This window comes from Pezoporus wallicus, unplaced genomic scaffold (assembly GCF_028554395.1).
Source record: "Pezoporus wallicus isolate ANWC-B61680 ecotype Strahan unplaced genomic scaffold, APGP_CSIRO_Pwel_v1 contig_736, whole genome shotgun sequence".
Taxonomy (NCBI): Eukaryota; Metazoa; Chordata; class Aves; order Psittaciformes; family Psittacidae; genus Pezoporus; species Pezoporus wallicus.
The window spans coordinates 3,621,577-3,637,756 of record NW_026639744.1 but is presented as its reverse complement, the minus strand read 5'-3'; the positions used below and the strand labels follow the sequence as shown (position 1 = coordinate 3,637,756).

The window sequence follows — 16,180 nt, the reverse complement described above, 5'->3', positions numbered from 1 at the left end:
TCCTCTTGGTGCTCCTGTTCTGGTTATAATGCTGGAAATGTTAGATACCATAGTTTCAAGAGTCACTGAGACTTGAACACAGCAAAAAAAGTCAACCTTCTTTGCATATTTTGGTAGTTTCTGTTTGCTTTCAGGTCCTTCCCACAAATTATTATCTTGAACATCAAAATGGCATCAAGATTGTGTCATATTCATTTAATCAAGACAAAGACCCTCCCTCAACCACTCACAGGCACTGTGTAAGCAATGTTTGCAGCCACACGTAGGAAAGCATAAGAAAAATCAAAATTTGTGTATTAATGATCCCAAATAAACTAGACCACTTGTGCTTCCTCACTCAGACTCCAGGTACATCCACGACTAACAGAGCAGGTGTCCTGGGTTCAGCAGTAGCAGCCATTTTTCTCCTTCTTGGTAGCTGGTGCAGTGCAGTGTTTTGACTTTCAGCCTGGGAACAGAGCTGATAACAATGATGTTTTGGTTTGGCCAAGGACTTTGTGAGCCTCATGCTCTGCCAGGGAGGAGGGGAAGCCGGGAGGAAGCAGAGACAGGACACCTGACCCAAGCTAGCCAAAGAGGTATTCCATACCACAGCACGTCATGCCCAGGATGTAAATGGGAGTTAGCCGGAAGGGCTGGGACTGTGGGGTTGGAGTAGGTATTGGTCAGAGCTTGGTCGGGCTGAGGGGGCGAGTTATCGGTCAGCTGATAGTGAGATGTTGTATTCTCTTCCCTTGTTATTTCCTCTATCATTATTATCATTGGTGGTAGCAGTAGTGATCTGTGTTATACCTTAGTTACTAAACTGTTCTGATCTCAACCCGTGGGAGTTGCATTCCTTTCGATTCTCCTCTCCGTCCCTCCGGGAGTAGGGGGAGGAAAAGAAGGGGGGGAGTGAGTGAACGAGTTGCCTGACTGTGTTTAAACCATGACAGCAGGTCATATGGATTATCTTTTAAACATGAGAACTAGAGGTAAGCAAAATACATGGCTCACATTTTCCTTTATTTATGTAGCCTTATCTTCCTTTCCACTGAGATGCTCAAATTACAACTGCTTATCAGTGCAGTTACAGATTTAGGCAAGCAGCTGAGATGACCATCTATCTCCAGAGGATATCACATCACCTCAGCGGGTGTCCACCCTTGAGCGGCAGGGCTTCTAGTCACCATAACATGAAGGCTGAAGCAGAACAGCGAATGCTTCCCAAAGCAACTTGCACTCCCGAAGCCATTAACAAGTACCTTTTCCACCTCACTGATCAAGATCTGACCCTGCAAGTTGACTTAAATACTGTAAAGAGTACTGGAGTATTAACCATGACCGATATGAAATAGTCAGGCAGGTGCTGTGTGTTACACCCCACATGAGACTACAGCAAGGCATTTATACAATGAGCAATTAAAAGTTCAAGTTAGAAAATGTTACTTCAAGGTTTTGTCAGGCTTCCCACATGTTTTACCATACACATCAGAGGCTCCGGGCTTGTTCTGCTGAAACCTGAAGTGCTTCCTTGAGCTCTGGGGAGCTCAAGTCACACACTTTGAGGCCACCAAGGGGCAAACACCTGCCTGTCCCTGACAGCAAAAAACAGTATTTTTGGATGTGATACTCTGTGCTACACTTCAACCAAGGAAATGATGCTTCTGGGCCACCCCATCCAACCTTAGATGTCTAAAAGACACCATGGCTTTCACACACCTACTCTCCGGCCCGCGCCTCAGCCCACTGGCCGTATGTGGGTAGGCTGTGCCTCGCAAGGCCTGACAAAGCCTGGCCTCCCCTTCTTGCGGTGGTTTTTGTTTGCTCTGAGGTTTCGTACGGGATGGGTTTTTAACCACCAGTTTCTCCCCACTGCCCTGTTGAATTCGGAGCTGCGGCCGTTCGCCTTAAAAGGGCAAAACATCTGTGGATGAACGGCGGCAGGAACTGGGAGCCGGGCAGGCAGGCCGGCCACACGGCGGCCCAACCCGGCCGAGGATCCCGCGGCGGCGGCAGGGCCGTCCCACGGCTGCCGCCCTCCCTGGGCGGGCTGCCCCGGCGCGGCGGTTGCCAGGAGACGGCGGTGTCCCGCCATGGCAGCGGGAAGAGCCGAAGCTACACGGGCAGGGCAGGGCCAGCGGTACCGCTCGACCACAGCCCGTAACCAACAGGGGAAACAGACAGCTCCTGCGCTGACATCCCCAGTGGGCAGTACCTGGGCATCACCCCTCGCTGCTGCCCCACCGCGTCTGCAGCACCTGCGCCATGCGCACCACCACCGCCTCAGCCCGGGAGTACACCCGGACCCATGTGGGGCTGGTGAAGTTCCCCATGGGGCTACAGAGGGGCCTCACTGAAGAGACGCAGAATCGGGAGACCGAGTGCCCCGTCTACCATGTGCCTTAACAAGTGGCTGGGGGTGACTTGCATCCGAAAGCCCACCCAAAACAAGAACAACCCCAACTACTAGGATGGCTCCAGCCATCCTCCTCGACCCACGGCTCCCTTTTAATTCAGCGAGGAAGATGTCAGCTGCAAAGGGGAGGTGGATTTGCCCACCGACTGGCAGCGGCGATGGGGAGGCCGGGCCCCGATTGCCGCCAGGCGGGGGACACGGCACGGCAGACAGGCAGGGGAAGGGAGCGCTGGGCCGCCCTCCACTGTGCTTGCACATGCAGCCTGGCTCTTTAGCGGCAGATAACCTCTTTCTCTCTCTTTTTTTTTTTTTCTCCCCTTAAGGAGCGCTGAACCAAATACACTGCGATTTATTAGATAGGAAAGGATACGCGGGGGGAGGGAGGGGAGAAGTGGGTGATCCCGCTCCTGGGAGGTCTGTGTTTTCTCTATTAAATCGCTATAATTTGCCTAATCTGCAGCAAGTGTGAAACCAGGGCAGAGCATCTCCCAGGCGTGCTGTGAGCTGAGGTTGTCCGTAACTTTCCCTTCCCGCCGCCTCTCCACCCCCCCCCCACCTTCCCCCGCCGGCACACGCTCCACCGGACCAGGACGTTGCAACGAGCCCTTGTCACTTGCCTGCCTTTCCCCATCCCCCAAAACACAGACACCCACGGGACAAGGGACGCTACAGCACAGTGGGAAGGTTACTGGAGACCCGGGCAGCGCACCCCGCCGGGTTCCAAGTTTCCCTGCCCTGTGACTCTCTGCCTGCAGGACGCCGCTCCTTTCCGGAGGGGAGAGACCTCTGCGTTTCTCCCGCTCCCTTCCGCAGCGGTAAAGCCCCCGAGACCACGATGCGCGCCGGTTCGAAAGCCTGCAGCAGAAACTACCCCGACCACTGACTGCCCTTGCCCAAACTCGCCGCCGTGCCTCCCCTAGCGGGATGGGGGGTTGGCCGAGTCCGACAAGAGCGCGGTTCTCCCCGCACCTTCGGGTTCGCTCCTGTAGCACATCACCCCGAGCCCAGAACCCTCAACTTTCCCACCCCGAAGGGTGCGGGGGCAAACGGCATCCAGGGCGGCTGCGCTTCGGCGTTCTGCACCTCCCCCTACCTCCCTCCCACCACCCCTCCGTCTCTTCCCGGCGGTCGGCGGCAGCGAGGACGGGGGTATCCGCCGGCCGCCTCGCAGGCGGCCAGGGGAGAATGGAGTGAGGGGAGCTGAGCGCGGCGCGTGGCGAGGCGAAGGACGGAGGGTTCCGCTCCCCCTGGGTGATGGGTACCCGGGGTAACCCCCCTGCTTACTGTGGGCTCTTGGGGTAGAAAGGGAGGGTGACGTGGCTGAGATCCTGGATGTCAAAGGCGGTGGGCTCGGCCGAGATCGCCTGCCGCTTGGTCCTCTGTTCCCCCTGCAAGGTGCCGGCGCTCTGCTGCTGCGCCTGTTGGGTGGCGGGCCGGATCACGGAGCGGTACTTGTCCAGCTCGTTCTGCAGCTTCTGGATCAGTTCGTCCTTCTGGTCTAACTCCAGCTCCAGCTCGTCGATGAGCGCATCCCGCTGCCGCAGCTCCTCGATCTTTTCCTGCAGCGCGTACTGTAAATCCCGCAAAGTGCCCATGGTCCTGCCGCCTCGCTCGCCCTTCTCCTCTCCCGGCAACTTTCCCCTCCGGGCCGCCCGCCGCCTCCCTGCACTTGGGCCAACTTCACCTCCGCCACCCCCTCCGGCCCGGCCCGGCCCGGCCCGGCGCGGCCCCGCTGCCCGCCGGGGCCCCGCCGCAGCCGGACCCCCTCCGCCGGCACCGCGCTCCGCAGCCGGGTTGTTAGGGGCGATTTCGATCCGCCTGCGTCAGGCTAGGCTGGAGAGGGAGCGGGAGACACACTCACGGAGGGGGAGGGAAGGAGGGAAGGCGGCGGGAAGAGAGGCAGGGGCGGCTGCGAGGATGCACATGCACTCCCCGCTCCCTCCTTCCCGGCCCCGCCGCCCCCCCGCACCGCCCACAACCCCTCGCCGCCGGCCCGCGGGGTCGCCCGGCGGGGGATGCGGGAAGGGGGCTGGCCGAGAACAGCTCCGCCGCCGGGAGCCTGTGCCGAGCCCTGCCCTCCCGTCCTTTTGCAGGAAGAGGCCATCAGGCAGGTCCAAACCCTGGGAAATGGCTGCACAAACCTGCCCTCTCCGTCCCGCTTCAGGGGTGTCCCCTGGTTCTCTCCCTTCCCATCCTCTGCTCCAGTCAAAGGTGCTACTTTTTACCTACAGAACTTGGTCGGCTTGTCTCCAGTTTACTTTGTTTTTCTTAAGTAGCCAATTTTTGTGGTCTTCTCTGAGTGAAAGCACAAGCCACTGCCTGGCATGATTCCTCCTCAGCCTCAGCAAGCTTTCGGCTCCAAAAACCCAGATTTTAATGTGAATATCGGTCAAGTATGCCTACAATGGAAACGCCTGGAGGCAGGGCATATGGGTCTTAGAGCACTAAAACCACCCTAACTGAAAATATGGGAAATAGACTGACTTTCTGTTTAGCCCATATACCCACATAAAAGCATAAGCTAGTTTCTGCTATACCAAACACAACAGGATTTTCCCAGTGTGACGCTTCATGCACTAGGATTTTCTGCATGCTGACAAACCGCTGCACACCGATTCTACCTATGTGATACAGCCCATGGGTCTGCAGCACAAAAATAACAAAATAAAATAAATGAGCTGAATCGGCTGAGCCCTCGGTGCCAAATGGCTCTGTTTTTTTCTTTGTCTTGCCTGCATTTGCCAGGCGCAGAAGGGACAGCGATGTATACTCTAACAATGCAGCTCCTGGGCTTGGCCCTCAAGGGCAGAAGAGGGATCTGTGGGCAAGGAAATAGCTGGTTTGGGGGTTTCCTGATAAGATTGCACAGTCTGGAGGAGTCAGGGGTAACTCCCCCTTCCCCCCCAAAGCCCAGCCAGGCACTTGGATGCTTTCAGGGCAGCAGAAGCAGCTGCTTCAGTTCCGTCTCTAGGAGTCTGATTTGGAGATAAGAGAGGTAGGATGCAGCCATGGATACATTCTTTGGAGGTGAGTGGTACCTATGTGTTTATATCTGCTGTTAGGAGCATGACTAGATCACGCATTCGGGCAGTAGCTGGAAATGAGAGAAATCCAGACAGAGACCTTATTTATAGGATTGAGCTTTTTCGGTTGGGTTGCTGGGGTTTTTTAATTGTTACATTCTGGTGCTTGGCTGAGTCCAAAGTTCCAGCTTTCAACCTGCAGCTGGTCTTTATAAAATCAATTTAAAAAAAAAAAACACCAAAACCGTGGATGAGGAATTACAACTGCTCCCTTTTCAACACTGTTGTTTGAAAGGACCTGGCCTATGTTCATACACATGAAGCTTTGCAGGTTCTTGAAGGTATTTGATACTTCCTGTGCTTGTTGAGATGCGTGTGAAAAAAAAAAAAAAAAATCAGGTTATGCAAAGTGCTTCAGTTTCCAGTCCCTTGATACAGATGTGCCAGGCACAAAAGCAAAGTCCCGGTTGTTTTCACAGGTTGCCAACACACTTTAAGTTCAGACAGCATTTTTTACTGTGTATTCCCTCCGTTTCAATCTTGCGTAACTTGCTAGGAACAAAAGTACCAAATATCTTCTGAACATTTCCATTTTAAAGACAACTGGCTTTAAATAGATGCAATCCTGCTACCTACAAACTAGAAATCAATCATAAATAAAATATTTTAATAGCATTTGGCCAACATGCTTTAAGTTTTATTGTTTTCCTCCCTGCAGCAGTGATACCAACTTCTGGATGAGGGAGACAGTGATACAGCTAACTGAAGCCCACCATGCTTCAGAAAAGTAACAGCCCTGGAGCAAACCTTGTACATAATTTCTCAATGGCAGGCAGTAAAGTCACATTACTTGTTTTTTATTAGAGGTGCACAGCCTGGCACTGAGACAACAGTACCTAGAAAAGAAAGGATCCAGAGAAAACCATGAGAAATTATGGGAAATAAAACTGGCAAGGAATTTACCAGCTAATAGCTAAAGAAAATATTCATTTACAGGTGGGAAGAAGATTCTCATAAGACCTACAAGGTCTAAAGAGAGATTTTTATGGCTCAGTTTCAGATTTGGGACGGTAACCAGCAGTCATCAAGTCTAAGGCTGGTCTTCCCTGATTTAAGGATGAGGCCAAAGCAGCTCAAAGGACTTACACAACTTGAAAGCCAAATTCTGTCACAGGAAGACAGCCAGCAGGTGCCTATTTTCGGCTGTTCACTGCTCTCCCAAAGCAACCGTTGGGCGAGTGCAGATCTCCTCCCTGTGGTTCATACTTAAGGATTTCCTAGTACCGGCTGGTACTAGGATCCCAGCCTGGATCCCAGAGTACTGACCCACTCTGATAAAAGTAAATCCTCTCATCTCATTCCTTTCAACTTAGAGTTTCCAATAAAAACATCTCAGACTCTCTGAGCAGCTGCTTTGTCTTCTTGATCCAGCGAATGGAAAGAATCAGCTTTAGGGTGAAGAATGGCAGGAATGCACCAACTGCCTTGGTTTCGGGAGGATGGGGCGAAGCTGCTTGCAGTTTCTTAAGAGAGCCTTTGGCTACAGTAGTTCTAAAACTTTTCTGATCTGGCCCCTGTAATACTCTGCCTGGATGTCAAGTAGGCAGGAAGCATCTGCAGACAGCATCCTCTGCCTCCCCCCCGAAAACGTGCACTGTGGCTGCTGATGGTAATCGTACAAAACCGGGATGTTCCTTCTTTTCAAACAGGCTCTGATGTACTCACAATATTTCCTCTCTGCACGGCTCCTACATTTTAATATCTTTTGCTTCTAAACCTTTCAAGGATCATCTGTCACCAAATGCACCCACTCAATACCATCTTCAAGCTAAAAACATATTTGAGAGCTCTCTATTCTGCAGACATTTCCCTGGTCTCACCAGTCAAAGCTCAGGTAGCAAGTGGGATTACTGACAGGCAAATGTCACCTTACTACAGCCAACCATGACAGCATGGTTAGAGAAGCTGGAGTTTCATCACCAAGTACATACATAAACATTTTCCTCTTCCTGCTAGCACTTTTTTTTGCCCCTGCCTAATCCATTCCAATCTACTTCTTTCCCAAAATATCTACAGGAGCAGATGAGCCTAGGATTGAAACTTGAACTGCTTGGATTTTGCAATATATTTCTCTGCTTATCAGGGCTTAGTGCAGATTTTGAAGGGTATATGACCTACAGGACTTTACCCACCACTGGCGCACAGCCATTTGCACAGCCAAATGCGTTCCCTGTGTGCATATTCCTATGTAAAGAAGGAAGGACTAAAAATACAGGAAGATGTAGAGGAAAGCAGCATATACGTGAGCTGAACTCTTGCAAAAAGCCTGTTATAAACAACTTGAGTCGCAGTTCACCCCTAAGAAGTCACCACGTCTCGTCTGTGGGATACTATCTGCTATTCCACCATTCCACCACCCACAAAATTCACGCCAGTCCCTGAGGCAAAGGAAGAAATGCCACCTACTGATACACGAAAACATCTGGCTCCTTCCTAGGGCACATCTGGCCATTCTTTTTGCCTTTTGTCCCAAACAGAGTGCCTCTGGGAGCTCATTCTGGGGCCATGGTGCCCTACAGATTTGTACAGTACAGCTGGAAAATAATTTAGCACCCAAGGACTGGGAATGATGCTGGAAGTCCTTTGTCAAAGCAGCCCTGCCAAGACCAAGGATCAGGAATTGGCAATATCTGGGAAGTGCTTCAGCCCTATTTCTCATTACATTGAATATTCCTCCTTATTTTGGTCCTTTCTGGACTGAAATGAGAGCTGAAACCTATTTGTTCTTCCCCACTGAAAGAATGGGAATATCTAGGGTTGGGCACTCTTGCAGTGAGTGCTGTCTTTTAAGCCCCATTGATTCTGGAGTGCTTAACTGGATTATCTTGAGGATTTTCCTGAAGCATGGAGAGTCTTTCTATTATCAATAAGAAATGTGGAGAAGGTCTTGTGAAGAGCATGCAGCCACTCCAGTCTGCGCCCTAGGAAATCCTCCCAGGATGAGGATCATTTGGAGAGAGTGCACTGAGGAAAAAAAATATAAATAGCTGAGGACATATTTACAGTACCAAAAAATGCTCACTGTAGAGACAAGAAAAAAATACTAGTGTGCTGTACTACAATTGGTAAGATGCCTAACATTTTATATCATATTAGGGGCTTACATAGCACAAAATGAAATGTTTACATCGTGGAAGGCAAAATAATGAGACTTTATGAGTACATAATAGCACAGAATTATCCATGTAACATGGTGATTTCAAGCCCTGGTCCCCCTCATGTGCAGATGCATGTGTCAGATTCAGATTGAAGTTTCACATTCCCAGAATACAGAAGTTTCTGTAGTTTACAGAAATTACAGACCCTTTGCCTTTTGTAAAGCATCTGCCATACTTTAGCCAGGCTTTTTCTCCTGTGATCGCATGGAATGTTGGATTTTCAACAGCTCACCCCGTAAGATGTTAGTGGTAGCAGTGGGTCTCTGCATCCACTCACACAGTGCTAGTTCAGCTTCTCATGAGTACCTAGGGAGTAAAAAGGGATGCTACAGGCTTACTGGTAGGATCTTCTCATAACCTCAGCCTACATGAAATCTCTGGTGTTGCGCTTCCTCCAGGAAAGAGCAAACACATTTTCTGTGCACACCCAGGTAAGAGCTGCAAATAGCAGCAGATCTCCAGGCATGGGAACCACAGTTCCTGATCCTGATTCCTCTTGTCCATGCACAGCTCAAGTGACCAGCTGATTTTTACAACCTTCCAGAAAGGGTTAGACTGCCCAGCAATGTCAGGCAGAGCTTAGACATGTCTTCCCGTGGGCTGGATTAAGCCAGAAGCTGCTTCAAAATGATTCAGTTGCCTTAAGAAGTCTCTTTAGGCTCATGTTAAGCAGCAACTTGTTCTGAAAACTGCCAACATAAATACTTACTGCTGTTTTGCAGTTACTACAATTAGACACTGACTATGCCCCTGCTTTTCTCAGCAGTCCCAGGGCACTGAATATGTAGAGTGAAAGCAACATTTAGACAAGGAGAGCCCTGAAAATGCAGTTTGCTTCTGCTTTCAGCCTTAAGCTACCAGCAAATGAACTCAGGGACCAATTAAACTCAATGTAAGGAAGCAGATGTAGTCAAGAGATACAGGATATAAGGGAGGTGAAGTTTGTAGAAAACCTCAACTCAGTTGACATTGTTGGAAAAACAGATTCATTCTAGCTCTCACACACATTTCTCTGACACTGGGGGAAGCTGAAATTCTTGAAGAATGATGGGACCCACATGCTGGATCTGATTTTTGCAGAGATGGCCAGGATAGCCAGGTTATTTTCCTTGTACTCATCAACTAGCGTTTAACCGCTTGGAACGGCTCATGATCAGTGACCCTTTTAACTTCACTATTAAATATACATTCCTCCTCCTGCTGTGTGACATCTCAGTGTCGCAGTGAAGGTATGGGAGAGATCAGTAACTCATCCATCACTCAACCCACACGCCAAATGGTGTGCGGTTACTGTCTGAGGTCGAAACCATCCCCGTCTGACCACACAACAGAGATAACATCCTATTGCTAACCAAGCTTGGCAATGTCATTCAGTCATTGAATGATCAACATGCAATTTTATACCAAAAGTTCTCCAAACCTCACTTTTCAGAGACAAGACCCTTACAAACCCATTGACACAAACATAAACCCTACAGCTGACTAACACGTGCTGAGTATCACCTTTGTATTGTGTTGCTTAGGAAAGACATGTGGGCAGAATATAGATCTGACCTTACCATGTTACATGGTCCGGGCCATCAGGAACTCAACAGGCTGTCAGGACACCTGCGGTGAAATCCCAGCTTTCTGCCATTGTTCTGAATTTGCCTGTTCCTACTAACCTTCTCCATGCTAGATCATTTCTTCATTTGTCTTTGTGTGGGACTCCAGCAGACAACAACAGCTTCTAGAGGCACAATTCGGAGTAGTGGTTCTTGCATCAGTATTGGAAGTATGCTGGTAAAAACTTGCATTGACCAAAAGTGAGGTTTGTCTTCTGAGCCAACCTGCAATTCTTCATGGTATACTTTTAAAACGTAACCCAAACACGGCTAAATTCTTCAGCTGTTACTATGCAGTTACATCTTTTCCTTTCTCCAACCTCAATCACCTTCTGCAGTTTGCTGATTATTTTAGTCATGGTTCTCTGGTTGCAAGAGGTGGAAAGCAAAGTACTCAGGAAGGTACAAACAGTGAAAGACTTGTTTTCCCCTCAAATTATTTTAATTGATAACAGCTCATTTCTGCAGCCTGATTTTGAAACTGCTTGATGCTATTCTTAACTTCACCACCTGGTTTAACAGTGAAAACCACTTGCCAGCCCTGAGTGCAGTTCCAGGTACTCTCATCTCATTGCCCTTTTGGACCCTGCAGTGCTTCTCATCTCTACTTGCCAGCAGTGCAACTACCTTGGCCTGTTGGGCTGATTTACCCAACCTTCAACACAATTCATTTATATCTGAAATTTGATTAGAAATAAAAACATATTCTGCTACCACTGATACGAAAATAACCAGTGAGTTACCATTATTTTATGATGAATGCATTGAGAAGTGCACTGTGTCTTTGTGTAATTAAATTAATTCCCCTGCTTATTAAAAACATTATTTAAATGTTTCAGGGGTTTATAACAATAAGCATGAACCATAGATTTTACGCTTTGGTTTACATGCCTGGGAAACACTCTGGTGTGTCTTAAAGATAAGTAAGTGGCACTGAAAGCTGTCTTCCTTTTTAGGAACAGATCTGTGTTAGAATTTACTCTGAAGTCTTTGACATCTGCATGTCCTGAGCAACTACAGATATTTCACTGAAGTGCCAAGCTTTCATTCAAGTATCAACAAGTGTTTACGTCCACAATTCTAGTAACACTAAACACTTCCTTGCAGAAAACATTTCCAGAAAAGGTTTGTACTCAAGAGTTGAGCCCCATCATGTTTTAAGGCTCAGAATAAATGACTGCACCCCACAGAGGACCCAGCTCATCAAGGTATGAAGGAAATATCCATGAATCATTCAAGCACAGTCTGCAAACAGGGCTTCACATCAGGTTTCGCAAAGGTTTTACAATGCTCCACTGACTTCTACAGCTATTTCATATTCATGCTTGGGGAAAGTTCATCAACTTGGGCACTCTGAGTGTGTAAAAATATTTATGCTCACAGTTTGTTCTTTGTCGGTGTTTGCTTGAAACAATTGCTCTACTCATCAGAGCATTAGAGGCTGGTGTTCGCCTGATTTCCTAAGCATCGCCAACATCTTTCAACTGACTGCCCTGCTGTGCTGGGTGAATTAGGGAATGGGCAGCACTTTTATTCTCACCTTTCTGCACAATTTCTGCTTCAAATCAGCAGCTAAGCCACTGGGTAAGGTGCAGGAGTGCAACATGCACTTTGGATCTCCGTGCTCTAAAAAGAAACATTTCTAGGTTGGTATTGACCTTTCATAGGCTAGTTCTCTGCAAGAACTGTTTCTGCTGAAGCTTTATCGTCTAGGCTTTTGCTTGAGCAGCTTGGCCCAAACAAGAGGGCAATTTCTTCATACCCTTGTTTATGCAATCCATATACACCAAGCTCACCTCATACAAAGCTCATATCGTGCAAACTCATCTTCAAAGCAGCTGATGTGCTGTGAAAGGCCCTCATGTTGTTAGAATAGGAATAATCGATACTGGTACACAGCATAAAAGCCTGCATTGTGGCAGACAGGAAGGCAATGTGTATTTTATACTTCTGTTCTCTGGAACAAAAGTGCAAATTCACAACCCGCTTCAAAAATCCCCCTGCTCCTTTACAGATACACAAAATTCAATTTGTTTGTCGGTTGGGATTTTAAACCCACTGTTTTCCGTTTTTGTTTAAAAGCCACGACTTTCAGCAAAGCAACTGTTTTCAGCTCATGATTTGGGCATGACGTAGCATGAAGCACTGTGTGCCACTTCCCTACGCAGTGGGTGTTTGGCCCAGCTCTGTTCCCTTACATGGCCTGCAGCTCTGGCAAGCACAACATTCTCCACATTCTTTCCTTTTTCCCCTGCTTTTTAGTTCTCATTTCTTTTAGAAGGAGAAAACGCAAAACACAAGGAGTAATGCCGCCCTCTACTGTCCTGCTCTCCCAGTTGGATCTGCTCAGTTGCAAACCTTCACACCAAATACTTGTTTAACCAACATCACCACAACATCACCACAACATTAAAAACGAAAAAACAATCCCAACCCAAACCGAACAAAACACTCAACCAAAAGGCAATAAATAAACAAAAATATGCATTCACTTAAAAAAAAAAGAGAAGACACACCATGGGCGTCAAGAGTATTGCTCAAGCTCAGTTTTGTTCCCACTCATATATTAATATAGCTTATTTCTCAGCAAAAGAGTAGGATTAATAAGTTTTTCTCGAGTTAGCTCCTACAGTTCTAAAGAAGTGGCATATTAAGGGACATATTTATATAAGACTGAGTATTTATAAAACCATTGTACTGTCTCTCAGTATGTCCCTTACAGTAGTCAAACTCACAGCCTTCTTTCTTCTTAATAGTCAGTTTACTTGATAAATAAATTATTTCAGAGATCTAATAACTCTACCTGCAAGTCCCAGCAGGCTAGACGTCACATATCAGGTGGGTTTTCTTTACCACACCTGTATGTGTTCCCCCTAGAAAGACACAAAAGATAGATTGATTTGTTGAAAGTTTTCATCAATTATTTGATTCAGTAATAGACATTATATCATTGGTTTGCACAGTTTCTTGCTTTTGGCTCAACACCCAGTATATGTTGCCACTATGATAACATGAAACAACTCCAAGCATGTACATAAAAGTCAGGATACAACAATCTAAAAGTATGTTTCTTTTAGTACTAACGACAAATTGAATAACTGATGTGAAAAAGGAAGACACATCATTTTCTCTATATAACACAATTCTGCATTTATAGAATCATAGAATACTTAGGGTTGGAAAGGACCTTCAGATCATCCAGTTCCAACCCCCCTGCCATGGGCAGGGACACCTCACACTAAACCATGTCACCCAAGGCTCTGTCCAACCTTGCCTTGAACACCACCAGGGATGTAGCATTCACAGCCTCCCTGGGCAACCCATTCCAGTGCCTCATCACCCTTACAGTAAAGAACTTCTTCCTTATATCTGATCTAAACTTCCCCTGTTTAAGTCTTAACCCATTACCCCTTGTCCTGTCACTACAGTCCCTAATGAAGAGTCCCTCCCAGTGCCTTTCAGGTACTGGAAGGCTGCTCTGAGGTCTCCACGCAGCCTTCTCTTCTCCAGGCTGAACAGCCCCAACTTTCTCAGCCTGTCTTCATACAGGAGGTGCTCCAGTCCCCTGATCATCCTCATGGCCCTTCTCTGGACTTGTTCCAACAGTTCCATGTCCTTTTTATGTTGAGGACACCAGAACTGCACACAATACTCCAGGTGAGGTCTCACAAGAGCAGAGTAGAGGGGCAGGATCGCTTCTTTCTACCTGCTGGTCACACTCCTTCTGATACAGTTGGTTTTCCAGGCTGCAAGCGCACACTGAAGCTGGCTCGTGTTAAGTTTCTCATGGACCAACACCCCCAAGTCCTTCTCTGCAGGGCTGCTCTGAATCTCTTCTCTGCCCAACCTGTAGCTGTGCCTGGGATTGCTCTGACCCAGGTGTAGGACCTTGCACTCGGCATGGTTAAACTTCATGAGGTTGGCATCAGCCCACCTCACAAGTGTGTCAAGGTCCCTCTGGATGGCATTCCTTCCCTCCAGGGTATCAACCGAACCACACAGCTTGGTGTCATCGGCAAACTTGCTGTGGGCACACTCAATCCCACTGTCCATGTCAGCGACAAAGATGTTGAACAAGACCGGTCCCGACACCGATCCCTGAGGGACACCACTCGTTACTGGTCTCCAGCTGGACATTGAGCCATTGACCACAACTCTTTGTGTGCGGCCATCCAGCCAGTTCTTTATCCACCGAGTGCTCCACCTATCAAACTGATGTCTGTCCAATTTAGAGACAAGGATGTCATGTGGGACAGTGTCAAATGCTTTGCTCAAGTCCAGGTAGATGACATCAACTGCTCTACTCCTGTCCATCAGTTCTGTAGCCCCATCATAGAAGGCCACCAAATTGGTCAGGCAGGATTTCCCCTTAGTGAAGCCATGCTGGCTGTCACCAAGCACCTTGTTGTTTTTCATGTGCCTTAGCGTGCCTTCCAGGAGAATCTGCTCCAAGATTTTGCCAGGCACAGAGGTGAGACTGACTGGTCTGTAGTTCCCTGGGTCATCCATTTTCCCCTTCTTGAAAATGAGGGTTATATTACCCTTTTTCCAGTTGTTGGGAACTTCACCTGTCTAATTCTTGTCTAACTTAGTCTAATTTCTTTAGATTTTAAACTATTCGATTTTCAGGAGACTGAATCTTTTTACTTTCTATTTATATTCCTTCATAAATTCTCAGAAAAGTCAATTAAATTAAAATAGCTCATGCTAATGCCACCATACATATAAACATATATCACTGCAATTGCAATTAATCCATCACCTCAAAAAAACCCTCCTAAATCTTCACAAACTCCTCAGATACACAGATAAAGTTAAACTTCACAAACTCTTATTTAAGATACATTAATGCAATTTCCAGATGCAATTGTTATTGACTGAGCAGCAGAACAGCAAATGCTGAGTATCGAGGTCTAAATTATGGGGAAAGAGTCAATACAGAAGACCTCCTAGAATGAAAGATTTAAAAACTCACACCCCCCCCCCCCCCAAGCTTCTATATATCTTTGTAGGGCACACTCATGAGGTAAGGTAAATAGTATTTTTAAAAGGAAAATCATACCCAAAGATATGAGGAGATTCAGGGAAATAAATGTAACCTTAGGCTGAAATGGTACAGTACCCAATTCTTTGATGGCAAAGCAAGGTCAGCCCAAGGTCTGAGAATAAGTTAAAGCATGTCCCAGCTTGTAGAGAGAGGTAAAACCTTTTATTAACCCAGATAATGAGGTTGGAAGCAAGATCAAAAATCAGAAATAGCTAAGAATTACTTTCACAGTGAAAAGGAATGCTTATTAACAAGACAGGAGCAGAAGGAAAATGGGAATCCTGTGAGATACTTTCCTTTAGACCCAAACAGACTTGCTGAAATGTCCTTCAAGGAATAAGGATGGCAGATTCCTCTTCATGTGAATAAGGGGTTATAGACGTTTTCAGCATGATGCCTTTGGGGAAAATAAAAACCACACAAAAAGGGAAACAAATCTGAATATACCCACTTATAAGTAGGAAGAGCCAAGAGAGTGTATATTTCCATATGAAGGCTTACAGTGGAAATCAATTATCTGTATACAACACAACCAGTTCCAAGTTTCTGGAAACAAGACCTGTTTCCCTGAGGCTAGGTGTTATTCATCCAACCAGGAGAGCAATACAGACAAAGCATTTGGGTAATGAGTACAATGGACATAAATCAGGTTTAATTTGAATGCAGTTTTCTGTTGATCATTCAAATCACACCTTTTAACCCATATTTTTTAACTGTAGCTCCAATTTATTCCTATATATTTTTGGGTCATTTTTGTTCCTAAAAACAGAGAGCAGCCTAAAAAACTTTTTTTTTGTTGTTTAACTAATTGCAGCTCCTGCTAGCTGCATGGGTTAATTAACATAATTACTTATTTGTATCCTGGTCAGCTTGCTAAATTCATATACTGT

At 47.0% G+C, this 16,180-nt stretch overlaps 1 protein-coding gene across 2 annotated transcripts in view; it reads right to left on the bottom strand.

The window, feature by feature from the left end:
• Positions 1-16,180, bottom strand: part of PRKG1 (protein kinase cGMP-dependent 1) — a 476,628-nt gene that overhangs the window by 437,509 nt on the left and 22,939 nt on the right. Inside the window, exon 1 of one of the 2 annotated variants that reach the window (XM_057415673.1) lies at positions 3,683-4,561. The exons of the other annotated variant lie outside the window; for it this stretch is intronic. Within the exon in view, the coding sequence (XP_057271656.1) occupies positions 3,683-3,993 (311 nt within the window). The 5' untranslated portion in view covers positions 3,994-4,561. Of the gene's footprint in view, positions 1-3,682; positions 4,562-16,180 lie in introns of those variants that run through there. 2 annotated transcript variants of the gene reach the window in all.